General features: G+C 60.5%; 1 protein-coding gene across 6 annotated transcripts in view; it reads right to left on the bottom strand.

Moving 5' to 3' along the window:
* MAD1L1 (mitotic arrest deficient 1 like 1) overlaps nucleotides 1-26559 on the bottom strand; it is a 273678-nt gene extending 247119 nt beyond the window's left edge. The window contains exons 1-9 of one of the 6 annotated variants that reach the window (XM_072943446.1): nucleotides 25845-26459; nucleotides 23466-23628; nucleotides 21169-21309; nucleotides 18479-18658; nucleotides 15892-16016; nucleotides 14870-14951; nucleotides 13489-13619; nucleotides 13261-13375; nucleotides 11745-11806 (exon numbers count right to left, since the gene is read on the bottom strand). In XM_072943446.1, the coding sequence (XP_072799547.1) occupies nucleotides 11745-11806; nucleotides 13261-13375; nucleotides 13489-13619; nucleotides 14870-14951; nucleotides 15892-16016; nucleotides 18479-18658; nucleotides 21169-21309; nucleotides 23466-23628; nucleotides 25845-26182 (1337 nt within the window). In that variant the 5' untranslated portion in view covers nucleotides 26183-26459. Of the gene's footprint in view, nucleotides 1-11744; nucleotides 11807-13260; nucleotides 13376-13488; nucleotides 13620-14869; nucleotides 14952-15891; nucleotides 16017-18478; nucleotides 18659-21168; nucleotides 21310-23465; nucleotides 23629-24169; nucleotides 24283-25354; nucleotides 25516-25844 lie in introns of those variants that run through there. The other 5 variants (XM_072943445.1, XM_072943449.1, XM_072943447.1 and 2 more) reach the window with 5 other exon arrangements.
* Nucleotides 26560-26848: the final 289 nt, after the last annotated feature.

The following is a 26848-nucleotide window of genomic DNA, read 5'->3' as shown; positions in this document are numbered from 1 at the left end:
TAATAACCCCAATCTACAAGTCCATCAATCATCTTTTTAAAATATCCTTTCAACTGAAAAAGCCTTTCCAACCCTCACACGTGAGTTTAAGATTAAAACTCCAATGCCAAGAGGTTGGGGACATTAAAAAAACATGCCAAGTTCTCTCGAGCCAATTAAAACGAAGACCATACCACGCACACCTCTCCCTGGACAGCTGCATCTCCCCTCTGTGAGGGCAGGGAAGGACCTGCGCCTCTGGCCGCCGGCTCCAAGCCTGGAGCAAAGGTGCCACGCGTCCAGTCAGCCGCGCAGGGAAAGGCAGGAGCCGGACCCGACGCCCCCTGCCCAGCTGGTTCTGAAAACTGTCACAAACGTCTCACACGCCAACACTGTATAAAACCCTTTCCCTGCCACTCCACCTGAAGCTGGGGAACCCAGGGAGGGAGCCCAAGGTGGTCCTCAGACATCATCTTGCTCAAACACTAGGCTCCTGAGACAGAGGCCAGAAAGAGCAGGGGCTCACCCAGGGCCAAGGCTTGGTCCCCCACCATCCTCCCGTGGGATCTGGGGGTCTGAGAAGCGGCAGCCAGCTCTAAGCAAGCTAAAGACAGAGAGTCCCTCTCGGGCTGCAGCCACCGGCAGGTCCCAGAGCTGGGTTCCCTGAACTTGTCCACGGAAAACTCAAGCAGCTGATTTTCCACCCACAGGAACACACGAAAAGCCTGAGGGAGCCTCTGCCGGTGAGGAGCCTGCAGCTCCCTGCAACTCACTGCTGGCGCCGGCACCAGCCTTGTGGTGGCGGCCAAGTCCAGCTGCGGCTGGCAGAGCATCCGCTCCTGAGGGGGCAGTTGGCTGCCCGCAAGACTGGCTGCGCGGGGCGCTCTGCGGGGCCAGGGAGCAGGTCCAGCACCTTTAGGAGGCTGGGAAGTCACCGGAGGGTGACAGGAAGAAGCTGGTGGCAACTTTTAACAACTTTCTTTGGCGCGAATTCCAAACCACACAGCAGCACTGTGATCTTCCTGCGCCGCCCAGGGGCCCAGTCTCCAAGGCTCAGACATCTGGTTTCATCTGAACCCCTCCCTCCACCCCAACTTCAGTTTTTTAATCTATTTTGCGATGTAAATTTCACCTAAAAGAACTTGACCTGAACTCCTCCTCCCAGGACACTGACCAGTGGACACACGCGTGACTCAGGTCCCCACCTGGACACAGAACGCCTCAGCCCTGAGGAGGTTCCTCCAGTCCCTTCCCAACCAACACTCAACGCTAACTTTGGGAAGCGGCTAGGCCGGCCTGTCTTGGGGTATTTTGTCGGGGTTTTTTGGCCTTAAGGTCTTGCCTGTTAGAAAGCAACTTTTAAAATTCCAACAGCTTTCCTCCTGTCGCTCCTCCTTGACTTGCACACAGCTGCAGTGCAACACCGGCGACACGGGCTTCTCCAGAAGCCCCTAGCCGCTCACCGCAGTCTGGCCGTGTCACCCTGGCGGGAAGCGCGCTCCCACCGCGCTGCACGCGGAACAAGCGGGGGCCCGGGAAACAGCCCGAGCTGTCACCGCGGACACCCAGGCGGGGGCACTCTGTGAGGGCAGGGAGGACAAATGAGCACATTTTCTCAAGTCTCTCAGAGACGGCGTCCCTGGGAGGCTTTGGCCCCCCAGACTCTGGGCCGTGTGATGAACTGCCCAGGGCTGCCAGGAGGCCCTGGGCCGTGAAGCAGCCCCCGGAGCAGGGCACCTGGCGCCGGCAGGAACCCCGGGCTCCATCCCAGACGCTGCCCGCCCTCACTGCCCGAGTTCCTCTGTGAGTTGGAAAAACAACACCGGGGACCGCAACGCACCCCACACACAGCGAGGAGGGGAATGACACCTACCCGGTGTCTCTCCAGCATCTTCTGCTGCGTGAGTCAGGGAAGGCCGGGAAGGAGGCCTGCCAGGAGCACCGCGCCCCTTTCTCCCCACAGGCTCCCCTTCCCCAGCCCCCCGCGCTGTGGTTCTGTGGTTCGCGCCAGAGCAGCAGCAGAGGGCGGCCCCCAGCAGGTCACCTGAGCTTCTCCCGGTCTTCAGACCATGACGACCCCCTACATGAGCCAAATCGCTGCTTGTGCCCTGAGGCCGAGACTAACGAGAGTAGCCACCCAGCACCCAAGGCGCCCCAGCCCCCCCGAGGCACGTAAACGCAGCCGAAGCCTGGAGCACGCGGTCTTCCACAGAGCAGATGCTTGCTGAGGGTCTGGGGTGAGGGACCCTGGGCCACACCTCCCGGCTGCGTGTCAGCAACGGTCCCCAAGATGGACGTGCTCTGCCCCGGGCGCCCCGTCTGGCCTCGCGCTCTCGGACCCCACCCGCCCACCTGCAGGCCCTGAGGCCCCCTCCCGGAGGACGCCGTGCCCACGGTCCGCACACAGACAGGCCGCGGGGTCCCCACAAGCAGAGGGGCTGCCCACCCTTCCCACCCAGTACCAGCTCAGCCTCCCTTGGCAGGCGCCTCTGTCACGGTGCCTCGAAGAGCAAGCCTTTGTCTCCCTCTACGGACACAGGCCCAAGGCATCAGAACCAGGGCCCATCCAGGAGGGCAGCTGCTCTCCCGTCCCTGCCCGGCTCCCCCCGTTCCCTGTGACAGAGATGAGGCTGGACGGTTGGCACGAGGACACGTCCAGGCCAGGGAGGGAACACAAAGTACATTAAAACCGACTCCCAAGTCCCCCAGCCTGAGGGCACACAATGACACAATGACCTGGCGGAGAGCTCTCCCAGGCCACCGGTGACAAACCCTCATGAAAACACAAGGGCAGGAGGGACCAGCGACCAGAGCTCTGCCTGGGGCTGAGGGTCTCACGCCTACCACCTGCCATCCAGCGCACCCAAGACAGGCAGAGGGAAGGGAGAACCAGACATCCAGAGCAAAGGCTCGTGGTCCAGCCTCTGCCACATGCAGACTCTGAACAGCAACACCAACCCAGCGGGCGGCCACCACCCTCGACCCCAGAGCACCCACCCACGCCGGCTCCCCCCTCCCTGCACCTGGGACACTTGCTTCCCACCTCACCTATCTCCTTCTCATTCTCAGGAACCGCCCCCCACACACTTCCCATGCGACAGAGCCCATCCTCATCAAGGGCGACACATAGCAGGTCTGGCAGTGTTTGCTGAACTGGCCCAGACACCTTCCCACAACCAGCCTGGGCAGCGCATCAGGGCTGCAATGCGTGGCTCCCACGACGCCAGGATGGAAGCAGCACTTCTGAGGACACGGAGGTCAGCACCCTGCTCCAGGACAACAGCAGGATGCACAGCAAGGCACAGCAGGACCCCTGGGGCCGTCCTGTGCTGCCCGGCCTGTTGCTTAACTGATAACTCCGCTTCCTTTTCATCATCAGGAACCTGTCCCCCTGCAGCTCAGCAACAAGGGCCCTGCCTCAGAGCTGCCTGCTCATGGGCACACAAGCCCCCCGTCCCGGACCCCTCACCACTAACAAAGGCCAGTCCACCCCTCGGCCCATCCCTGGCCTCCAGCCTGTCTCGGCAGAATCTGAGCCCTGTCCTCAGGTGGCCAGCCACCCAGGAGGAATGGGCGCGGGGCCTGGGGAGGGGTGGGATATGGCCACTGACTGACCCTGCCCCGGGGAAATTCAAGAATGAGGGCACCTGCTCTGCCCCCGAGAGAACTGAGGCAAAGCTGGACGGACGGAGGAGCACCTCTGCTCCTGACACAGAAGACACGGGCCGCAGGCACGGGCGACAGAGCTCACAGCCACACGCTGTGACCCCGGGTAACACTGGACAGGCCTCTTCCCACGGCCTCAGGGCTGTCAGGTGGGGAAGTCCAGGCCCAGATGCCGACTGAAATACACCCCCAATCGTTCCCTGCGGCCCACCGCAGATACTGGCCCTCGAAGGCAATAGTGGCTGCTGAAAAAATCTCCAAGCCAGGACAGGCCCTCGGGGGGCTGCTTCAGAGGACGCTGTGCAGCCAGCCCAGCCCCTTGCCTGCTCTGGTCCTCTCAGGATGCTCCCCACTCTGCCTGGGGGCTGGGGGCCTGGCATCGACGAGGGGGACCTGGACCCACGCACGTCCCCAGGAGGTCTGGTGCGTAACGGGATGTCAGGAAGCCTCTGCTAAGTCTGAATCAGTCGGGACACCAGAGATGCCTCCTCATGCTCTAAATAATCCCCTGGGAATCAGGCACAGCCTAATTTGTCTAAGTCCTTTCACTCTCTGGCTTAAGATTTTTTTTTAATGTGAATTTGAAAGGAGGTACAGAGGTAGAACAGTCCTGTCTACCAAGCTGGGAAAAAGGCCCCCAGGAGGGTCTCCGGAGACCGGTGAGCAGCACAGACATGCAGGTGCACCCGCGCCCGGGGTCTGCTATGCTGGGGCCCTGGGGCTTGCGGCCCAGGACGGCACACGCGGGTTCCGCCCTGCAGAGTCGGGCTGCACGTCCTCTGAAACGCACTTGTCTCCTACGCCCCCTGCAACGCCGCAAAGCCCCCCACCCCATGGCCTGCCCCGAGCGCTCAGGGCCAGAGCGGACAGCGGGGGTCTCCGTCAGGGCCTACCGACCTGCCAAGCCCGCGTCGAGCAGAGCGCTCCCCCTCCCGCTGGGGCAGAGCTGGCCTGTCAGGGCCGCTGCTCTGTCCACAGCTCGCCGCACAGATCCAGCAGGCAGTGCTGGCCAACATCGCTGCCAGCCCACACTGAAACCCCACCAGGGAGCAGGAGACAGGCAGGGGCTGCTCCCCTGAGCCCCGGCAGAACTGCAGCTGACAGCACGACCGCTGTCAGGAAGCTCTCGGCTACGCCTGTTTTCTGGTTCCCACCGGACACGGTGCAAACAGCGCCAGGGCTGGCGGAGCAGTCAAGCAGGCCCAAGGAGGCCCCACCCCAGTCACAGCGAACCAGAAATGCACCATGCATCACCCAGCACCAAATGTCTATGAAAAGCCCACTGGCTCTGGAGACAAGCCCCTGCTCTGAATTCCCACGTCTTGAGACTGAAGGTGACCAGGAGAGGACACACAACTCCCCTGGCAGAAACAAGCTGGGGCTCAACCACCCAGAGGAGTCAGCGCAGGGGAGCGTCTGCTGGTCTCCGTGGGGTGTCAGAAGCCCCCATCTCCGCCCGTACCTCTTGGGAGGAAAATCGCAGCTCCAGGGCGCCCGGGAGCCGACACATTACAGGTGCAAGGCCCCCGGCGGACCCCAGGCTGCCTGAGAGCAGCTCATGGGGAACGCACACCGGAAGGAACAAACGGATCACGGCCTAGACCACCGAGGCATGAGCAGGCAGGAACTGAAGCAGGGGCCCACTCACAAGGACACAGACGGCCAAACACTCCTCCTTCCCCTCCTCCTCTCATGCCACTAAGGAAAACCAAACCAAGACCCATTAAGACAACCAAGACGCACGACGGTGCACCCACCTTCCCCGGCACCCACAGTGCTTCCTGTACTGATCCCCCAATACCTAGGTAATCAGAAATCTCAGACACAGCACCTCGGGCAATAAAGGTTTCCATGCTGGTCATAAGCTCTCTCGTAGAGGGAAACATGCTCCCCGGGCTGTCTTCCTAACTGGCCTCACCCACCAGGGGAAACTGGTCCCCAGGACTTGTCATCTGGCCAGCCAACAAATGTTTCTGGGAAGCATCCAGATCAGCACTTGTCGGCTCCCAACTTTCCCTCCAGATGATGGGTCAGCAGTTTCGGGGGTGCAGCTGCCAAGCTCCAGAGCCAGAAAACCCGCCTGCCTGTCAGTCCCCCGGCGCACCTGCACTCCCACTGACAGGTATCGTGCCCTCCCAGCCCAACTGAAAGCAGGCCAGACGCAGGCACAAAGGGACAGGGAAGGCGCCAAGTCGCAGCAGCACCCTTGCCAGGAGCAAACTCTTCCTCCGTGAAATTAGAGGCTTGGCGACAGAAGGACTCAACAGGCGTTCCATGCCTATTTAATAAGCTCCCCCCGCAACAGGAACTGCCAGAAAAGCTTTCCGAAAGCCAAACCACTGCCGACTCCTGCCCTCCTCACTTCACGGGGACTTCACTTTGAATCTCTGCTAAAACCTTTGAAAGCACACTGCCCAAAGCAGCGACAGAAATGTCAAGTACATGTGTTGGAGGACAGTTTGGTCAAACATACACAGCTTCCAAGGTAAAAATCCTACTTCTAAGGAATTTATCCAACCCAAACCATTGGCTGGAAACTATTGGTAAGGGGAAAACCCGGCGGGAAACAACCTCTGTGTCCATCAAGGGGGGAATGAAGCAAATCAGAATTCATCCGCCCTGTGGAACACGTGCAGGTCTCGAAGACAACTCAGCAGGCCTCCCTGTGCTGGTGCAGAAGTGCTGTCAGAAAGTCAGAGAAGAAAGCAAGGCTGCAGGCACGGCGTGAGCGCGCGGGCGGGCTGGCGAGGGGAGGGGAGACACGTGAAGAGCCTGTACAACAAGGAGAAACAGGCTTTCTCATATTTCGTTAGCTTTGTACCTGTGTGACACGACAGATGTCACTAACACCGCTTCATGATGTATGTGAGGCAAATCGTTCTGCTGCACACCTTCAGCTTACACAGTGCTACCTGGTGACTATAGCTCAATAAACTGGAAAAAACAAAGAGCTTCTATGCACACGCATTTCTAGGAAGATATGTAAGGCTTTACCAGGTATTGTCGAGGAAGACAGACACAGGGTGAGAGCAGCACCACCCGGCTGCCCACCTCTGGGGCAGCCCTCAGCCCCACTCTGAGAATGGTATCATGTCCCAGTGGCCGGCAGCTGTGACACAGGGCGAGGCTGGCGAGGCCACCCGAGGAGGCCAGGTGGGGAGGGGAAGACCGCTCTCCCCTCCCGCCCCCTCCGCTGCAGAGCCGGCGTTTATGCTGACACTCCCTGACGCTGCGCCGCCCACCCCGGCCTCCCCGGGCCAGGCCCACAGCACCTGCCCCCAGCCCCGAGACCCAAGCAGACCGACACAGCCTGGGCTGGTCCTGGCAGCCTGCAGGCCCTTGACAAGCTCAAGAAATGGCTCCTTCCCAAAATGAAGGCTTGGAAAAGCGTCCCCACCCACTCCTGACCTCAGTCCCAGTCACCCCGAGGCCTTGGCTTCCTCTCACAGCTCGCCATGCACACTGATCAGCGCCGACCACAGACCAGTGAGACTGAGGTGGAACCACGTGCATGGGGTAGCCGCTGCCACAACGGACGTTGTCACCAGCAACTGCAGCGCCCCAGAGGGCCCCCCAGGCCCCCAGTCATATCCCAACCCAGGACTTAAGGAGCCACTCGCCCACCTCTGTCACTACAGGTCAGTTTTGCCTTTTATAAAATTTCAAATAAATGGCATCAAAATAGTGCGAACTCAGCAAGCTGCCTTCTTTCGCCCAGTAAGAGGCCCGAGCGCCTGCACAGAGCACACACCTGTTCACCGCCAGGCCGGGCTCCACCGCGTGGACAGCACCGATCCACCCACCCGACGGACCCTTCGGCCAGTCCGTGCTTGGGCCATCATGAATGAAGCCACCGTGAACACTCACAGACGAGTCTCTGTGGGTCGCACGTCCTCACCTCTCTCGGGTGAGCGTCCAGGAGTGGACCCGCTGCTCCCGCCGGCCGCAGACAGAGAGCTGCCCGGCTGTCTCCGGAGCGGCTGTGTGGGTCCTGCAGAACCAGCCGCGGACGAGGGTCCTGGCTCCACGCCTTCACCAGCGGCTGCAGCCATGCCGGGCCAGAGCACTGCTCCGCGGTGACCCTAACCTGCACTCCCAGTGACGAAGGACACCAAGTCCTTCTTTACCACTCACACATCTTTTTCCATCCAGTTACCTGTTCAAAGCCTTTCAGCCGTTTTTCCAATTTGGTCATCTTACCAACTTGGAAGAATTCTTCTCATATTCTGGATAAAAGTCCCCAGTCAGACGGGCACAGTGAAAATATTTTCTCCCCTTCTGTGGCTTGCCTTATTTTTTTTTTAAGTCTTTTGAAAGCAAAAGTTTTCAATTTGAATGAAATCCAACTTACCAAAGTTTTTCATCTGTGGTTTGTGCTTTTTGTGTTCTCAGGACTCTTTGCCAAAAACAAGTTTGCAGAAGTTTGCTTTTACATTGAAGCCTGTGCCCCGCAGAGTTTGTGTGGAGTGAGGCTTCTGTATCTGTCTACGCATCTACCCTGTTGTTCCAGCGCCGTCTGCTGACCCTCTCCCAGTGAATTACCTTGTCATCTTTGACAAAAGCCACTTGCCTCTACATTCTTGGGTTAGTCCCAGACTTCCTGCTCTGTCACTGATTCACGCGTCCGTCCATACCCCGCCGCCACCCCGTCTCGATCGGTGCAGTCGACAGGGTGCCCGCGGTCAGCCCCCATCGGCCCTGGCACCCACTCCCCTTCTCAGCTCTCACAGCCACTCTGGGGCCTCCCACTTCCACAGAAATTTTAGGATCAGTTCGTTGATTTCTACCAAAAGAGCCTCCTGGGACTCTGACTGGGATTGTGTTGAACGTACGGATCAATTTCAGCAAACTGATATCTTAACAATATTGATCCTTCCAATCTATGAACACAGCATCTCCCTCCATTCACCTGTATCATCATCAGGTTGTCTTTAACTTCTCTCAGCAACATCTCATCGTTTTCAGTGCACGGCTCTTACGCACATTCTGTTCAATTTATCCCTGAGTACCTCACAGACACAGCTAAGGGTGTGATCCCCAAACTGGGACGAGAATGGCCACTTCCGTGCGTATTCCTAACCTCTGCGAGCCACAGAGCCCCTGAGAACCTGAGAGGGCCTACCGCCGCCCACAGAGGAGAGCAGTGCAGACATACTCGGTCTAAACGCCAGAAGCTCAGACCCCAGGGACTTAACGACCTTAAAGAGGCTGGCCAGCAGCAGAGCAGATGTGGGCCAGTCAAGGGCCAGCGAGAACTGTCAGGCCACAGGCCCTCACACCCCTGCTCACCGAAACCCTGGCTGCGGCGGCAAGCCCCAGGGTGGAACGGCAGTGGGCCAAGGAGGGCCACAGGCAGCAGGCCTGAACCACGAGTCCAGAGGGACCCACCAGCAGCTCCACCCAGCAGCTCCAAGGTTGCAGGGAGCCAGGATCACTGGGGGGAGTGCCACCTAGTGGTAGCAGCTCTCTGAAACCCATGGTGACACTGGACAACAGCCAGCAGCTGGAGTCCTGACAGGCCCCAAGTGAGCACAGTTACGGCAGTGCCTTGACTCTAGGACCAAACAGATGCACGCCCACCCAGCCAGGCCAAAACCTCTGCTCCTAGGGCAACCGTTGGGCCTCTGCCATCGGCCGGAGCCGGCTGATCACGCTTTGGGGGAGTGGGCCTCTGAACCAGCACACGAAACCACACGTCTACACCACACATCCGCACATGTGCTAGAAAGCCCTTCCACTTACAGATGTGGAAACTAAAGCATAAAGGCGAACCCACAACACAGGAGGGCTAAGCTGGGGCCAGACCGACGTCTAGCCACAGTCAACAGGGTCTGACAGCCCCACAGTCACTCCCACTGCTCTGCATGCCGCGCAGGTGATGAAGGCGTCCCTCCCAGACCTGCCCCTGGTGGGTCCCCCTCCACCCCCAGGCAGCCTCACCTCAGCACACCCGGCCCCCCATGTCCCTGAGTACCCTGCCCCTCTGCCTGCTCCCACCCCGACACTCAACTTTGTTTAGAAGTGGGCTTGGCCAGGCCACCCCCCTGCTCAGAAATCTCGAATGAAGCCCAAATCCTGGCAAAACACACAGCCACAATTCTCACGGTATTCGTGGTCAGGCCAAGACTCGAGGCCGGCGCTGGAGAGGCTGACCTGATGGGCCTGGGTCCAGCCCAGGAGCCTGCACTTGTACCAAACCCCCTGGCTAGTCTGCTGACGGGACATACTTACACCACAAGCCTGACCATCAACTGCCACACAACACACGTGCCACTTAAGTGGGGCGCCAGTCACCACGGGGACAGGAAAGGAGAGACGGGGAAGCTAAGGTGTCCAAGGGGCCCCCAGAAGCAGCCCAGGCACCACCACCACAAAGCACGTGGAAGAAAACCCTCTCCCCACAGGGCCCCTGCTTGGGGCCCCCTGCACACACCACCCCAAGCGCGCAGTCCTGTTTAAGCCCCAGGAGGACGAGGACCATGAGGAGAGCCCGGGGGCCCCTCCCAAGGGCAAGAAAACTGGCCCGGAGCAGAGCGCTGCCTCCGAGAGGGGCCCCCACTAGCAGGAGGGCAGGACAACACTTCATTCTCCTACCACGGCCGCGCACGCCCCTCCTCTCCAGGCTGACACCAAGCTGGTGCAGGCACCAGCAGCCCCACCTCGGCCAGCACCCCAGGCTGCCCCTTCCCTCTCTCATCCAGGGCCTGGCCACGAAGGCCAGGCTGAGTGACCACCCCAAAGCCGACCAGGCAGATGCCCACTCGAGCTGCAAAACTCCACTGGCCCACAGGACAGCCCAGCCGGGTGCGGGGGGTCAGGCTGGGAAGTGGGACCACGAGGGCTCAAGAGCAGCTGCACCTCCCATCCTGCCCACAGAGCTGACACTGGCACCGTCCTGGCTGCGACAACAGCCGGCTGCGTGCCGCCCTCCTGGCCTGACCGAGCTTGAGTGCTCCGAGGCCCAAGCTGGGCGTTCAAACGCTCCAGCAGCTGGTCTGATCAGGCATGGGGACCTCTGATCTCCCGCACAAGAAAGAAGTCACGGAGGCTCCTGCTCTGACGAGGGTCCCCTGGGGGCAGGAGGGAAGCCTTCCCGTGAGTTAATAAGCCCAGAGAACAGGAGGAAGCACAAAACGTTCACGTCCTGCTGGCGCCAGCCCTACAGAAGCCTGGGTTCTGCAGGTGGAGTTCACGAGGAAACAGCAGCCGAGCCTGCCCTCGGGGGCTCAGCAAGGCAAAAAGAGAGCGAAGGGGCACTGTCCAGGGACGAACACCTGGAGTCCACAGGGCCGGGGAAGGGGTGCGGGTTCCAGCACAGCAGTCAGACGGCGCAGTCACGGGACAGCTCCTTAAAGACGGTTCTCGGCCTTGGCCCCGTTCCCCAGAACAGCAGGAAAGAAACCCGAGAAGCCAGTCTTGAAGTCGCACAAGCAGATAAAATAAAAAGCTCTTTAAACCCTGCAGGCCCCGTACGCGGGCACCTTTGGTGATCCAGAATGATCAACCTTCCCCCACTGCCAGCACCCACCACCCAAGATGGCAGCAGCCAGGCAGAGTCAGTCTGCAGGGGGCCTGGGCGCCTGGGGGCCTGGGGGCAGCGGTGCAGCAACGCCGAGAAGCGGCCCCAGAAGGACGGGGGGCAGAACAGACGGTCGGCGGCAGGGGCGGCGGGGCAGTGCCCTCCCTGCCCGGCCGTCCGGCCACCCGGCCGCCACTCGACAGACGAGCGGGGGCCACTGCAGGGGCCTGACGGGAAGTGGTCTTCGATTAGTTTTCCGCTTATGCCCCTAAAAACGCTGTCTCTACTCATTACAACCACCTAAGAGGAAGGACTTCCCCCAAAAGCAGTCTATACAGGAAAGAGTCTTTCAGGAAAGCCCAACGGCGCAGGGCCAGTCCCTGCCAGCCCGCCACTGAGGGCACCCCGACGTCCGGCAGGTAGTCCCCCAGCTCCTTCGCTCTGCGCACATCTCACTGAGCCTCAGTGCCACCAGCAGGGCCTCCGAGGGAGGGAGCCGGGGTGGCAGGGCCCATTCTGCCGAAGGTGCCAACCGTGCAGAGAGGAGGTGGGGACTGAAGGCGCCGCGCCCTCCGCTTACCTGACGCTCAAGCCCGTGGTCTGGTCCAGGCTCTCCCAGCTCTGCAGCTTCGACAGCAGCCTCTGAAAAGACGTGGAGGTGAGCACTCAGGGCACCAGGCCCCCACATCTCCGTCCAGGGGCCCCACGGCCCTCCTGCCGTCCTCCTCCACGCCCAGTGCACCTTGACCCCCGGGCAGACGAGCGCCGAGTAAAACCGGCAGGGACGGCAGCGACACTGAGTCTCCCTGATCCTTCAGAAGAGCCTGCCCTTGCCTCTGGGTCAAATGCAGAAACGCTCCAAGCCTGCTCCGAGGCAGGCAGGCTGCTTTCCAGCAGCTGAAGCTGCACTGGGCGCTTGACACCCCCACTCCAGGTCCCTAGCTTGAAGGTTCCCGGCAGGCAACAGGACTGCAGGCGGGGGAGGGGCTGGGGCAGGGGACAGCCTCACGGATGGGCCTGAGGTGATATTCTGGGCCCCAGGGAGCAGGCACTGGGACTCGCCACAAGGCCCCCCGGGACCAGCCTGCCACCTTCCAGGTGCTCCTCAGGACGCCAACCAGGCAGGTGGACTCACCCTAGAGCCAAACTCCCCTCCCCACCCCACCCCCAGCCAGCGGACCAGGGCACGTGGCCGCCCAGAGGAACAGGTGGCGGCGGTGGCGTCCCCACTCAGCCCGTATGCAGGGTGTCCTGCCCCGTGTCCACACCACTGCTCCACACTGACCCACAGTGCACGTTCGAGTCCCACTCCCTTTCCAGAACACAAGCAATGCGAGCGCAAGGACCGCGTGCCTTCATCTGCCCTCCAGCCTCCTTCCTGGGCCAAGCACAGCGCTGCCATCACTCAGCCGCTCAAGCCCTCCCGGGGCCCACCACGCGCCGGCTCGGGCCTGGCTGACAGTCCCGTTACTGCGACGATGCTAAGTGAGCAGCTACCACTGCGGAAGCACTTCACGTAAATCCATTTAATCCTCACAACAGGACAAAGACGTGGTCATTCCTCACTGCGTAGGTGGACAGAGAAGTTAAGTAACCTTCCAGGGTCACACAGCCAGCAAATACGCAGGGCAGGATTTGAAACCAGGCAGTGTGATTCTAGACGCAAAATCTTAATCTTAACCAATTTCAAAATAAACTGTCAGAGGAAAGCTGCTCAGCTCGGGAACTGTCTCTTCAGGCTAAATTCCTACATAAGCCAGTGCAGGAGAGAGATTTCTGCTCTGGCCCCATGAATGCCTCAGGCTGGCAGTGAACTCTGGGGTGGGGCAGCCGGCAGGCACTCCGACCAGACTGGAAGTGACAGGGAGTGGTGACATGGTTTAAGCCAGGCAGGCCAGAAATGAGGCACCAGAGTGTGACCCTGGGGAGGCCAAGGAGGGACGGGAGGACCCTGGGCCTGGAGCCAGGGGGCCTTGGTGCTGGCCCAAACTTGTGTGCAGCCCAGCAGCCTCCTTATTTAGCAGACCAGCTGGAACGCAGGACTGGAACACCCAGGGTCCCCCTCAGACAGAGGACACCCGCGGGGACCAGCTCACCTCCTTCTCCAGCTCCAGGTCGACCAGCGTCTCCTGTATCTTCTCCTGCCGCCCCAGCTTCCGCTGCAGCCCCTCCAGCTCCTCCCGGAGCAGCCCGTTGGTCTCTCGCAGCTCCCTGGCAGGGCCAGGAACAAAGTCACTTCCAACAGCCACGCACACTGGGGGGCATCCGGGAGCCCCAGGAACAGGGGCAGCACACCCGCGCCCCCTCCCCTCCCAGGCTCTCACCGCAGGCAGGCCGTCTCCTCCCGCAGCTGCCGCAGCTCCCTCTCCATCGTGGGCAGCCGCACCAGCTCCGACCGCATGTTCTTCACAATCGCGGCGTCCTGCTCCTGCAGGGACAGCTTCTGCTCCAAGTCCTGATTGAGGCCAGGGGCGGAGAAGGGAGAGTCACAGGCAACAAAGCACCCCAGGTCCACACCAACCTCTGCAGCCCCGGCCCCCGCCTCTGGGCAGCCTGCCCTGGCTGCACAGGGTGTTTCTCTGCGCAGGCTTCCGGCCCCACAGTGCACCGTGCCCGTGGGGCAGGAGCCCAGCACACACCTGGCACGGGGACACACAGCAGAGGTGCCCCGAATAAACACCCTCCCCTCTCGCACTGGCTTGGCTTGCTGCTCCCACGCGCAGGTGATGCTGAGTCACTCCACAGCGAGCACAGCCTTTCCTTTACAACATGTAGTCCCCTGGGGCTCCACTGTGACCACCCACAGAACAGGTGTGTGACCAGGACCAAATCAGGCAGTCATTCAACAAACACTAAGGAGCCCAGCTCTGTGCCAGCTTCTGGGTCGAGTAGTGGGGTCAGTGCAACACAGAAAACAGACGAGGCCTCCACAGGGAAGTGCACAGTCTGGCAGGAAAGACAGACCTCAGGCCACGCAGGCAAGTCAATGCTGAGAAGTGGGCGGAGGGCTGCAGACAGGAGGACGGAGCAGGGAAGACGCAGCGGGGTCGTGTGAAGTGGTGAAGGCCAGGGGAGGAGAGAGGGACAGAACAGCATGTAAAAGACCTGAGGCGAAAGAGAGCGCAGGGGGTCTGGGAGCTGACAAGGAGCACAGCTGGAGACGGAGGAAGACAAGATGGACCCGGGGAGTCAACAAGGAGCTGGAGCACACGGGCAGGGACACGCGCTGTGGCGCTAGCTCTGAGGCAGCAGGTAGCCACCCCAGGGACCCGGAGTCCCCGTCCCCCTAGCTCTGCCCTCCTGGTGAAGCGGCATGGCCTCAACTGCAGAGTCGGGACGCCCTGGCTGCAAGGCCCAGCCCGGCCATGCACTGGCTGTGCGACATCAGGCAGGCTCCCCAGCCTCTCCAACCCTATCTCACAGCGGCCACTGGGACTTGAAGTTGTATGTGTACTTTCCGCTCTGTGTATTTGATTTTGGTCTTCATTCAACAGACCACGAGCCTTCTGGAGCAGAAACACGCCTCTTACTGTGGCATCCCCAGCACCCAGCATGGGGCCGGGCACAAGGAGACAACCAGCCGTGGGCCCCAGAGGCCGCCGAGCACACCCCCAGCTCAGAAACACCTGCAGGTGGCAGGAGGGCTGACACCACCACTGCCACTTCCACCAGACATGGGCTGGGGACTGAAACAGAGCAACTCACCCTAATCCTCTGCTCTTGGTCCACCCTCGCGTCTTGGCAGGCCTGGAGTTCCTGAAGCTTCTGATTAGCTTCCTGCCACTTTCTATTAAGACAAAAGTACATCACATGCAGAAACAGGCATGTGGTGAAGCCATCACGTGCCCTTGCCGTGCAGGCCCAGTAGCACAGACACACACACACTCACACGTGCACGCACACACCCCGCAGGGACGCCCCACGGCCAGGACTCCAGCCCTGCTGGTGCCCTGGGGCCTGAGTCTCAGGGCAAGTGGGCAGATAGAGACCACCTGCTAGGTCCTCTCGAGCCGCACACCCCACAGGTCTCATCCCTCCCACACCTGCTCACAACGGCAGCTTCTGCTGGCCCTGGGACAGCCAAAGCCAACGACGCTCTCACAACTCACGCCCTCACTCCACTGAGTGACCAGAACCCTCCTAAGACGACACCTGCCGAGCAAGAGGCCACGTCCTCGGGAGTGCTGTGCTCCCCCGACATCTCAGGCGGCTTCTCCCACACCTCCGCGCCTCTGCCTGGAACGTCCTTTCCCACTCACGTCCCAGCACCGCCCCCAGGCATGTCCTACACAGTCTCTAAAACCCTGCTCAAACAGAACATCTTCTCCAGAAGCTCCACCCACGCAGACACCCACCCCCAGAGGAGGGAAGAAGTGACTATTCCCTCTTCCTGCTCCTGGAGCACAGAAGACACCACTCCGTCCTGGCACTTATCGTCCCGGCTTCAGAGGCCTTGGCGTGTCTGCCAGCAGCCTGTGGATGCGGAGGGCAGCAGGCAAAGGGGTCTCGTAGACCCTCGGCGCTCCAGTGCATACAACACACGTGGGCGCTGGGCGCTCCGGCCACAAAGGGCCCAGGAAAGCAAGTCTGGGTCTCCCACGTGGGTAACAACTGGACATCCGGCTCGGCACACGGCCCAGCAGGCGTCAGGTGGACGGGGCCAGGCTCTGCTGGCAAAGGCGCAGAGAGTGCTTGTGAGGTGGGGGCCCCGCCTGACCCACACTCACCTGTGCTGCAGGTCCAGCTGCTCCTTCAGCTCCTGCTTCTCCGACTCCAGGCGCTTCACCTGCATCTCCTGGTTCATGACGCTCCATTGCAGCTCCGAGATCCTCCCCTTTAACGCGCTGATGGTCTGCAGGCGAAGCCAGACAAGACCTGCTCACCAAGGCCTCTGGCACATGAACGGAGGTGAGCCCCTCACACAGAGATGGATGGGACCAGCTGTCCCGCTCCGGAGGGCTCCTTTGGAGCACACGAACAGGGCAGACCATACGCCACCCCTCAACCCACCCAAGCCCTGCCTGGTGCTTCCCACCAGCAGACGGGAAGAGACGGGGTCGTGGTGACAGACAGCCTCAGGGGCAGGAACGCTGCCAGCCAAGACGGGCATGGACCACACACCTGGCGGCCCCTGACCTGGGCCCTCAATGCCCCATCACCCTAGACCCGCGCAGCCTGGGGCATGCTCTGCCCAGTTCTCCCTCCACACTGCTCTCGTCCTTCGGCCTGGGATCCCTTCTACAACCACCCCAAGCCCGTGCCACCACTCCAGCTACACAGAGATGCCATCTATGAACCAAGCCAGGCACCAAGTCAGCAGCGGGTCACTGAGGCTGTGCTCAGGACAACACCTGGAGAGCTACACTGGGCAAACAGTGCTGAAGGAGTGCCGCAGAGGCTGAGACGCCCCCAGGCCGGAGTGATCCTGAAGGAAAGCAGTGGGAGGACTGCGGAGGCTGCCCAAGGGCAGGCCTCCAGGACGGTGCCTGCGGAACACACGGGGCAGAACCCTGTCCTTAGCTTGGACCACACCCTCACCAGACAATCTTCTGGTGATCAGACTCCACGTGTGGCTTTCCTCGGGCAAGGCAGCGCACCAGCCAAGCCGACAGAAAAAGCCAGCCGCTCAGGAGGGTCCCCTCAAGATAGTGAGTGAGCCAGACATCAACCCACGAGCCGAGAGCAAGGGAACAGACCGCCACGCTTGCCACCATGAGTGACACCTGCGGGGAGCCCTCTGCAAACAGGGGGCCACCACACGCCCTCCCCAGTCCAACCCAGGGCAGACGGGGGGTCTGTGTCCCACCCTCTTACCAAGCCACGTGCCCCTTTGCAACAACTGTGACTATCAGTCTGGGAACCAAAAAAGAATGAAGGTACTAAAGCGACATTTAACAGTGAACGTGGCCTTTGAGAACTCTTCCTGAATGAAGTAATGCACAACGCTGTGCTGAACGCGGGGGTCAGGCGGCCCGCCCCACGGACGGCAAGGCTGGGGGGAAGCCAGGCCACCAGCAGGATGACCTCAGAGACCACGAGCACCTGAACCAGGCACCGTGAGAAAAGAGCGCAGCTGCAGGGCGGGGGCCGCAACCCTAGACTCAGTGACCAGGGCAGCTTCTCCGAGGGGTGAAAAGCAAGAGTAGCAGCATCTGGGTCTCCTTCCAGCTGGCCACAGCCTCTGCCACGCTGGCCCTCTCGGCAGCTGCTCCCTGATAAGGGTCCCCCTTGCTCTTCAGTGAACCTGTGCGGGACCCGCCCTCCCCGGGGGCCCTGCCTGCCTCCAGAACACAGCCCGGAACGGAGCCCAGGCAGGCGCACGCCACAGGTGGGAGGAGGGCTTGTCGTAGGCCAGCCACAGCTCCCCTCCTGCCAACGTCCACATCAGAAGGCAGGTGTAGGAATGACCTTAACACGCGCTCCAGCGTTCCCGGGGGAAAAATGACCTGCAGCCTGCCCGAAGGCCTACCAAGGAGAGGAAGCCGGGCAGAGGCGGGATGCCAGGGACCCGGCCCCGCCCCTGCCTGGCAGCGTTTCACCCTCTTCCTCGCAGCACCTGTGGTCCTGAGCAGCGCAGCAAAGGGACAGGGAAGGTCAGAGGGGCCCCATTTCCACCAGCATCAATCTCTGGGCTGTTTCTAAAATGTACGCAGCCTTCAGTCGGGGGACGCAGCAGGGACTACGGTGCAACTATGCTGTGCCAGAGCTGCTCTCAGACGCTAACAGGCCTCGCTAACAGCCAAAGACATGCAAGCCCAGAGGCACCCACTCATGCCTTCTGGGGACAAAAACTACTTTCAGAAAACAGCACTGCCCACGGGTCGGGTCGCAGTGACACTAGCGCCTCCACGGCGGCGGCCGGCACACAGCAGCAGTGGGCAGCCTAGGCCAGGGGGCTGCCAGCGGCCTCACAGCCCCACTCCCAGCCGCCTGTCCCAGTGAGCACGGCAACAAGCAAGAAGGCTGTAAGCGCGACGCCCTCCCCCAATGCGCATCTGCATCAGGGTGCGGGCACACGGACCAACCAGGCGTCTGAAGATGACAAAGAACGATTAGTCAGCCACTAACCAGGTTAGTCAACTCCTAACACTCCTAATTACAAAGACTAAGAAAATGTTCGCCTTACTAACCGAAAACCACAGGAGGAAAAGTTAATACTTTCACGACGACCACAACCATGCAGAAAGGGAGCGGAGTCAGACAGCGGGACGCTCCCGGAGCTGCAGCGGCAGCCGCGGGGCGCACTCGCCCTCCTCCCTGGAAAAACAGCCGGTGGGGAGAGGGCGGCACAATGGGCCGAGCCACAGCCCTCACCTCGCTGGCCTCGGCCAGGCCGTCCTCCTTCTCCCGCAGTCTCCTGCCGGCCGCGTCCAGGCTCTGCTGGCACAGCCTGTGGCGCTCCAGCTGCTCCTTCATCTTCTCCTCCGCCTCGGCCTCCCGCTCCTGCAGCTGCCGGATGCGCGTCAGGAGCTCCTGGTTGCGGTCCACCTCGCGCTGCAGAGAAGCATGGGCCTAGTGAGAGGGCGTTGGAGCAGGGAGACCCCACCCCACTCCTATCTCAGGACGGGGCTGAGACCCGGAGAAGAGCCACCGAGGAAGCAGCAGCCAAGTCCACGCTGACCCGGGGCTGGGACCCGCTCCGAGGGGAGCGCTCAGCCGCAGCAGCACACAGCTGGGTGTCACCCTGCCCCCCGCCTGGAGGGCACTTGGCATGCTTCACCCCCACTGTCACTGACCAGGCTCACAGTGACCATCTGCAGGGAGGAGACAGAGCACAGAAACCTCACTCAGACTCCACTTTGGAAAGAAACCTCTAGTGCTGGCAGCACCGGCAGCTCTCTGACTGCACACAGCTACGTCACAGTGAGCAGACAACAGGGTAGGGACGGGGGGCATGGACGTGAGCCTGCACCCGGGAACACTTGACCCCGGGCCTGCATCTCCCACAGACCCTCAGGGCCAGACCCTGCACTGGTACCCTCGGGGGCTCGTGGCTCGTGCTAGTGAAGAAGGCACAGATTCAGACTCCTCGCTCCGGTGATCCCTGGGGCCCCAAGGGCCAACTGCTGGCCACTGAGAAGATTACCCTCCGCCCAAGACGCAAAGGGACCACAATGTGGGAGCCAGAGCCCCCAGGGCACAGGCAGCAAGTCCTGGTTACACAGAGCCTGACACTCTGCTGACCTCCCACACAAGCTCCCACCAAGGACTGCCAGGCACTCCCACATTCAGAGCCAGGGCTTACATCTGAACCCTCTGAGCCCAGCACCAAGGAGGGGCTTAGCAAGAGCGCAGACAGGGCCCAGGCCTCCTCAAGGAAGCCGGTCTAGGACCGAAAGGGATCCGAGGGGCGACGAGCTGCAAGTACAGCTCCCGACGACCAGCAGGCCTCGCAGGCAGGGGCCCGCCCCAGTGCAGGGCCGCCCAGCACACCACAGGCGGGGGCGGGGGCGTCTCTACTTGGGCTGCCGGTCCCTAGTGCACATGGGGTGGTCCAGGCAGGTCCCCAGGCCTTGGACACCAAAGTCTCACCACCTACCAGGTACCCCCAGGCAGGAGAACCGAATTTCCCACCCGCCTGTCCTCTCCAAGCACAACCAAACTGGCGGTCCCCGAAAAACCACTGCAGATTCCTGACACTCAAAAAGGCACTTCGCAAACCCTGGCTCAGGTGACTCGGGAGCCACCCCCAGCCGGGTGGGTGGGCGGGAGGCCCACGTGCACCCAGCGAGGGCCCAGGACTAAGCCCGGGCAGCCCTGTGCCCCAGGGCCCCCAGGAAAGACTGCCAGTGATCCTCACTCCAGCGTCTTCTGAGCACTGGTAAGGTCCACAGCCTGTGCTGGACACCGGCGTCCAGAGCAGTCAGGACACCCATCCCCAAGGGACTCATGGCCCACAGAAACGCCAACAGCTCCACACTCCAGCCTTCTCCCCGAGAGCTAGGGCAGGGCCAACACCACAGCTCCTACAGGCCGATGGCCCTGGTGCCTCCTCCCCACCCCTAACGAGGGCACTTCAGTACTTGCAAGATCCCCCTGGCCTCTCCCCTCCCCCTCCCCCCGGTTCCAAGGACGGTCCTTCCTGGAACAACCCAGTGCATCAGCAAAAGCCCCACCTCACAGAGAAACACCACCGGGAGCAGCACCAGGGCCGAGGCGGGGGCAGCGGTACCCCACCTGCAGGCTGGGTCTCTGGGCTGCTGGGTCCACACAACACACCACAGCCAGGAACCTGCACGCCGGGCTTAAACACACCTAATTAGCATTGCACCCTGGAAGACATCAGCTGTTTTTACAGGGACTAGGAAACTGCATGGATACGCCACGCAAGGCAAGAGTGGGGCCAGACAGCCATCCCCAGGGAAAGCACAGAGGCCAGAGGCCTTCTGGCCCAATGCTCTGCTTGAACCTTGGCAGCGTTTCCACAACTCATCAGCACTTATTGGAGAACCCTGGCAAAGTGAGATTAATCAAAGCAAAGGAAGCACGGAATTTATGAACTAGGTAAAAACCAAGCATCTCCCCTGAGCTACAGGGGGCGGTGCTTTCTCAGCCTGCCCTGCGCAAGCCAAGGGCAACAGGAAGCAGCCCCAAGACCAGCACTCTTTGTTCTGAGGCCCTGTTATCATCTGAGCAAGACCCAGCCTGGACCTGAGCCCCTTATGCAACCCGGTGACTCTCCAACCTGCTACCCTCAGGCCACCCAGCCTTTCTGCAGGATCTGCACCCCAGTGCTTGCAGAAAGACAGAGAAACCAGGCAGTCAGTGGAGGAGGATGCCCATGAGCACCACACTGGGCAGGAAGGGCAGCCAGCCCTTGGTGCTGCCCTCTTCGGGGACACAGGGCACACCTGCGGCCTGACCCACCTCATCAGGCGGCCTGAGAGGCAAGCCCCAGAAACCTGGCGGAAGAGCACGCGGGCTCCTGGCTGGCAGGGCTCTGATTCCCCGCAGCCCGGCCGGCGCCACCACCACCTCTGGGCTCCGGGGCTGCCCTGACCCACCTCATAGCTCCTGGCACTCGTGCTGGCAGCCCGCTCCAACTCCACTCGAGCCCGCTTGTGACTCAGCTCCATCTGCATCTTCTCCCGCTCCACCTGGATGAGGTGAGACTTGGACCGGATCTGCTCCGCTCGCTCCTCCAACTGGCCAGGAACACACAGAGGAAAGACAGATCCTCGGTGGCTGCGTCACACAGGCGAGGGCCCCTTTGCACTCTCTCACTGAGCACCTGCCCCCAGCAAGGCCCTCTCTCAGCCCCGGGGGAGAAGGCAGAACACCGGGCCTCGGGGAGGACGTGGGTGCGGAGGCAGCAAGCCAAGAGAAGGTGACAAAGAAGGAAGAGAAGGGTGTGCTTTCAGATGACAGCATGTGGGCTTCTCTCAGAAAAGAGGAGGTTCGTTTCCTACGCTGTGTACCAAACTACCACAAATTCAGCAGCTTAAACGCCCGTGTACCGGCTGTCGGTCCCATGGGTCAGAGGCCGGGCATGCACAGCCAGCTCCTCTGATCAGGGTCTCAACAGGCCGGCACCCCTGCAGTCGGCAGGCCGTGTTCTCAGGAGCCTCTTCCACACTCACGCTTCCCTGCTGGCTGTCCGGCTGCACCACCGTCAGCTCCCAGGGGCCACCCACATTCCCTGCCATGGGGTCTCTCCACCTCCAAAGCCAACAGGGGAGACTCTGCGCGAGCGGAGTCCCTCTCCCGCTGGGCACCTCTGACTTCTCTGTCTGATCTCTGCACCCACCCGACTGGCTCAGGCCCACACAGGTGTCCTCACTACCTGAAAGTCAACTGATCGGAGATATTAATTCTGTCTGCAGAACTCCACCACCACAACACCTAGCTAGTGTTTGAATAAATGGGAGAAAGTGCAGTCTACCGGGGGCTGGCAATTTGGGGCCCATCTCAGAAGTCTGCCTCTCTCAGAAGGCAGGTAAATAGGGGGAATTCAAGTCTTGAAGGGCCTCAGAAGACACAGGGATCAGTTTCACGGAATCACTGACTGCAGTGGCCTCTCCCTCAGGTGGGCTAGAGCCCCACCACGCCTGCCCAGCCCAGCACCTCCTGGGCATGTAACAGAAATGCAAAATCTCAGGCTGCACCACCCGGATACCTAACCAGAATCTTCATTTTAAACATATTAGGTGCACTCTCTAAGCACTGGGCTGTACCTACCCTGTAACACTTTTTTAAACCAAAGTTGCCAACTTCATATTTTGTCAGTGAGCAAGGATTCAAAAGAAAAAACTACAATCTATTCCCACCCCAATACCGTGTTTTAACACCAAAACCAAAACCAAACATAAAAGACCTAATTTCAGAAAAAAGAACAGTCCTTGCCCAAGAAGCGTAGTGAGCAACTTAACCCACTAACAAACTACAGAAATTCAATTATTCAGCATGCACACACATACAGACACCCCAGCCTTTGTTTTACGGAACGTGGCCTGGGCTCGTAGGAGCTCTCAGAGCGACAGGAAAGCACCAGCTCATTTGACACAGAGCATCACAGCAGGAAGGCTGACAGGACAGGAGGGACGCAGGCAGAGAAGCCAGGAATCACCTGACGCAGGGAGGGCCAGGGCAAGGCTCAGACACCACCTCCCTCCCCGTGAGGACCCACGATCCCTGCCACGACCAGCACAGACCCCAGGACTCTTCGGAACCTGGAGACCTTCAGGAGACCTGAGCCTTTACAACTGTGTCTTACGTAAGCGTTGCTGAGAACTTGGAATAAATTTAGTGAAATGAGACCATAATCAGAGTAAAACTGTAAAAACACCCCATGGCAGAGTGCAGCCAAGATCCACAAATGGCCCCTGTGGTCTGAGACCATTACTACCCAGTCCTTCACTCACTGCCCTGCCTTTCCTGCCAGGCTGACCAAGAACCTATGTTTAAAGCACAGCCTTCCCCAGAGTTACACCAGCAAGGGGGCCAGCGGCTGGCTGGACAGTTCAGTGGTCACACGCCCGGCGGTGTGGGATTTCTTCCTCAGTTAAATGAAGAAGCTGACTTTCCCACCCCGTCTTCAGTGCCTGTGAGCTCATTAGTGTGAGCGCAGTGCTGAACTCCAGACCCACTCTGGAGGCACTGCTGTCACTTCAGGCTTCTGAGCCAGGACGGTTCAGGGCCGGACCATGACCTCCAGCTAGCCACCAAAACTATGACTACCCATGCTGGACATGCGGGAGGTGGCCAGCTGGCCTTCAGGCGGAGAAAACACCGACCTGCCTCAGCTATATGGAATGTGAACCCGCCCTGCCTAGGGGCAGGCGTCCCGATGCACACCACTCACCTGCATGCTCTGCTGGTACTGCGTCTGCAGAGAGCCCTGGGCAGAAGTGGAGACGTCCAGTCCCGATCCTCCCTCCACTCGCTGAGAAATGAAGTTGTTCAAAGACCTCAGGGTGGACAGGACGGTGGTGTTTTCCCCCAGGTCTTCCATGGCCACTTCCTTTCTAGAGGCAAACAAGGGAAGGGTCACGGGGAGCCTTTCCAGGCACTATCAGCTCTGCCAGCCGCCCGGTCAGGGGGTGCCTTCGGGTAGCCCCTTCCCCCAATGCTCTCTCAGAGCCCATAAAATATTCCAGCATCCAGAGTGGCCACTTTCTTCAGGGTTAACTGGGAGCCCATGTTGCCAATTTCTCAGAGAAGAAATGGAGGCATAAAAGGACAATATACCACCAAGCTGCTGACTATCAGACACCAGCAGGACAGACAGACGGCTCCCAAGACGAGGCGTCCAGCAGTCAGGTGGGACGTCTCCCTCAGAAGCACTCACAAAAAGCCTAGCTTCTGGGAGTCAGAAACGAAGCACATGACAGGGGCAGCAAGCATGACGACCAGAGCAGTGCTAACCACAGGTTAACAGCGACATGAGTAACTGTCACTGCTGTGTTCAGCCACGTACCAAAAAGAGAGGTATCTGACATCTGCTGAGCACCAAGACTTCCTGAGCCTCAGTTCCCTCGTCTGTAAACTGAGGATCACAAAACTCACTTTGCAAAGTTGAGAGGGCAACAGGGTCCAAAAGAAGTCTCCCCACGGCAGACGGACCAATGCTGCCAGTCCGACTCCCACTCTGCTTGTAACTTTACGTATGACGCTGCAACCTTCAGAACAGACAGGAGAATTGGGTCTTTTTACACATTTTAGAGACAATATAAAACAAGGCCTCAAAAGTTACAGACCTGAGATCGGAACCTGGTCTGTCTGGCTCTGAAGGTCGAGTGTGCTCCACAGACCTGGGGACGAAGGGCCAAGGACAAGCAGCAGCAAAGAGCCTGCGCCCCCATCTAGGCTTGTCTTGGCCTCACACCAGGCTGTCTCCCAGGCGGGACGTGCGCAAGTTTCCCAGTCACAGTTAGCAACCAAAGGTGTGAAGTCCTACAGGTGTTTTTCTCCTGAGAAAAGCAGCCAGCTCTCACCGATTTCCCTTAAGTATTAGACTGGAAACACTGCTCCCCACCCCAAAAAAACGATGAAGAATCTTGGTTTGAGTCTGCATTTTCCGTTTAACAAGAACCCTGGCCTTGTGCATGCAGAGCCCTCGCCTTCTGCAGGCCACCATTTCCACCCCTGCACAACACAGCTGCCCTCTCCACCTCCCCATCATCCTGCACATGGAAAGCAGACTGCAAGGGAGAACAGGGAGGCGCAGGCACTCAGAGCTGTGAGCCTGGCAGACAGATAAAGGCCCACCCGGGGTGAGGCAGCAGCTCTGCTCTGGAAGGCAAGTCCTTCCATCTGTCGAGATGAGACCAGGGCCATGCTCTCCATCCCACGGGAAATTTAGCCTGTACACCCTCTTCTCAAGGGTATATGCCATCCCCGGTGAGAACTGATGCATGCTATACACCAGAATGAAAAGAACAGATTTGCACCTGCCTGGAACAAAGCCGCTGTAAGCAATAAGGCGGCAGCTCAAACTCCATCCTCCTTTATCCAAGAGACTCAAGTCTTCCAGCTGTCTAACCATGGAATCTGAACTGCTCTCAACGGAACCCCAGAGCTGGGAGTCCAGTCCCCTCAACCGCCCTTCCCGTTCCTGGCAAAAGGACGGCTGCGGGAACCTACAGAAATGACAAAGATGCCCACCACCTCGCAACACCACTTCCCAGCGCCACGGGCTCTTATGCCAGCCTGGTCGTTCACCACCCCTGTGTCTGCTTTCTCCAAACTTACACTAGATGTGAAATGCAAGTGCCCATCCTATCAGCCGCCAGCAGTGCGGCTCTGCGAGAGTCACTGCCCATCTTCCCACCGGTTTCCCAACTACCACACTGTTCAAGTCAAGAGGTGCAGGTGACAGCGCTGTCAACTCGGAAGGGCGGGACCGGTGGGGGGCGTCTCGGGAGCCGCCGGCTTCCCGGAGACCCGGCGGGTCCGCCCCGACCCGCTCTCGCCCCTCGAGACCCTGGCCCTTCCCAGCTCCTGCTCGGAGAGCACGGGACGCGCCCTGGATCGGAAGGACGGAGCACGGAGCGAAAGGGCGCGCTGGCAGAGACCTCGGCCCCGGTGCCCCAGGGCCGGGGCGGCCCGAGGGGGCGGCGCCCGCACGGAGCCCCAGCCTCGTCCCCGTCCCACCCGAGCCGGCTCGGCTCGGCTCGGCTCGGCACGCGCCCCCGGCTCAGCCGGCCCGGCCCGGCCCCTGCCCGGGACCCCGTCCGCTCACCTCGCCGCCTCAGCCGGGTTGCATGCGCCGCAGCCGCTCAGATCTCCCTCTTCTCCGCCGGCGCCCGCGTATCGCGAGACGTCAGGTTGCGCTCTCGCGAGATTTGGGCGGTGCCGATCGTAAGCCTCCGAGTCTGCGCGCCAGCCGTCCTGGGGGCTCCGCGTCTGTCCTGGAGCCAGCCACCCTCGAGCCACCCGTTCGGAGAGGACCGTAACCACCGTAACCAAAGGCCGGCCCGCGGGGCTATCGGGTGCCCGCGGCCCCCGGGTCGGGTTTCCCCCAGGGCGCCTGCCTCGCACCGTATTGTGTGGAGTAGCACCGCCCAACTGTGGCCTCATAGGGCCAAACTTCTCTTGCACGCCTATTCCCGCCCTTGCCACTACCAGTATTTGCTTGAATGAATGCTTTTCTCCGGGCCCTCTTTTAAAACAGCAAAGTACTGTGCTGCTAACCTATCCTCCCAGTGCCCTGTGAGCTGTCGGGGCCTCCGTCTGGGTCCCCGTTCTCCGTGGCGCGACGGCCAGCCGCCAAGTCCGCCCGCAGCGCCCCCTTGCAGTGCCGGGTCCCGCTGGTCCCCGCTGGTCCCCGCTCCTCCCCGCACCGCCGCCTCGGGCTAAGCGCTCCAGGGACTGCACCGAAGTCCCCTCTTCCAGAGAGGACACCAGTCCGTCTGCCCGGAACAGACGGCAGAGGAGGGGGAGGCTGCGGCGGCGGAAGCAGGACGCGTCTCTCTGGACTAGCTGACTGCAGGCGAAAATAAAACGAAAAATTTTAAAGTCTGACCTACTTCAGGGATCTGGGCTAGGTCCTAGGACCCTGATGGAGGTTCCTGAGTATCTCTTCCTTCCCCCGGGGTCCTTGGGATTTCATCACCGCTACAGTCTCTAATAAACTGCGCTTGAGGGATGAGCACACCTCCAAGACAACGGTTGTGAAACCAGTTAACTTTTTTTTTTTTCAAGAAAGTTAAAAGGCACGAATATTCCTTAAAGTAATATAATCTA

The sequence above is a fragment of the Vicugna pacos genome, chromosome 18, assembly GCF_048564905.1.
Source record: "Vicugna pacos chromosome 18, VicPac4, whole genome shotgun sequence".
Classification (NCBI taxonomy): Eukaryota; Metazoa; Chordata; class Mammalia; order Artiodactyla; family Camelidae; genus Vicugna; species Vicugna pacos.
This window is presented reverse-complemented; position numbering and strand designations above follow the sequence as displayed.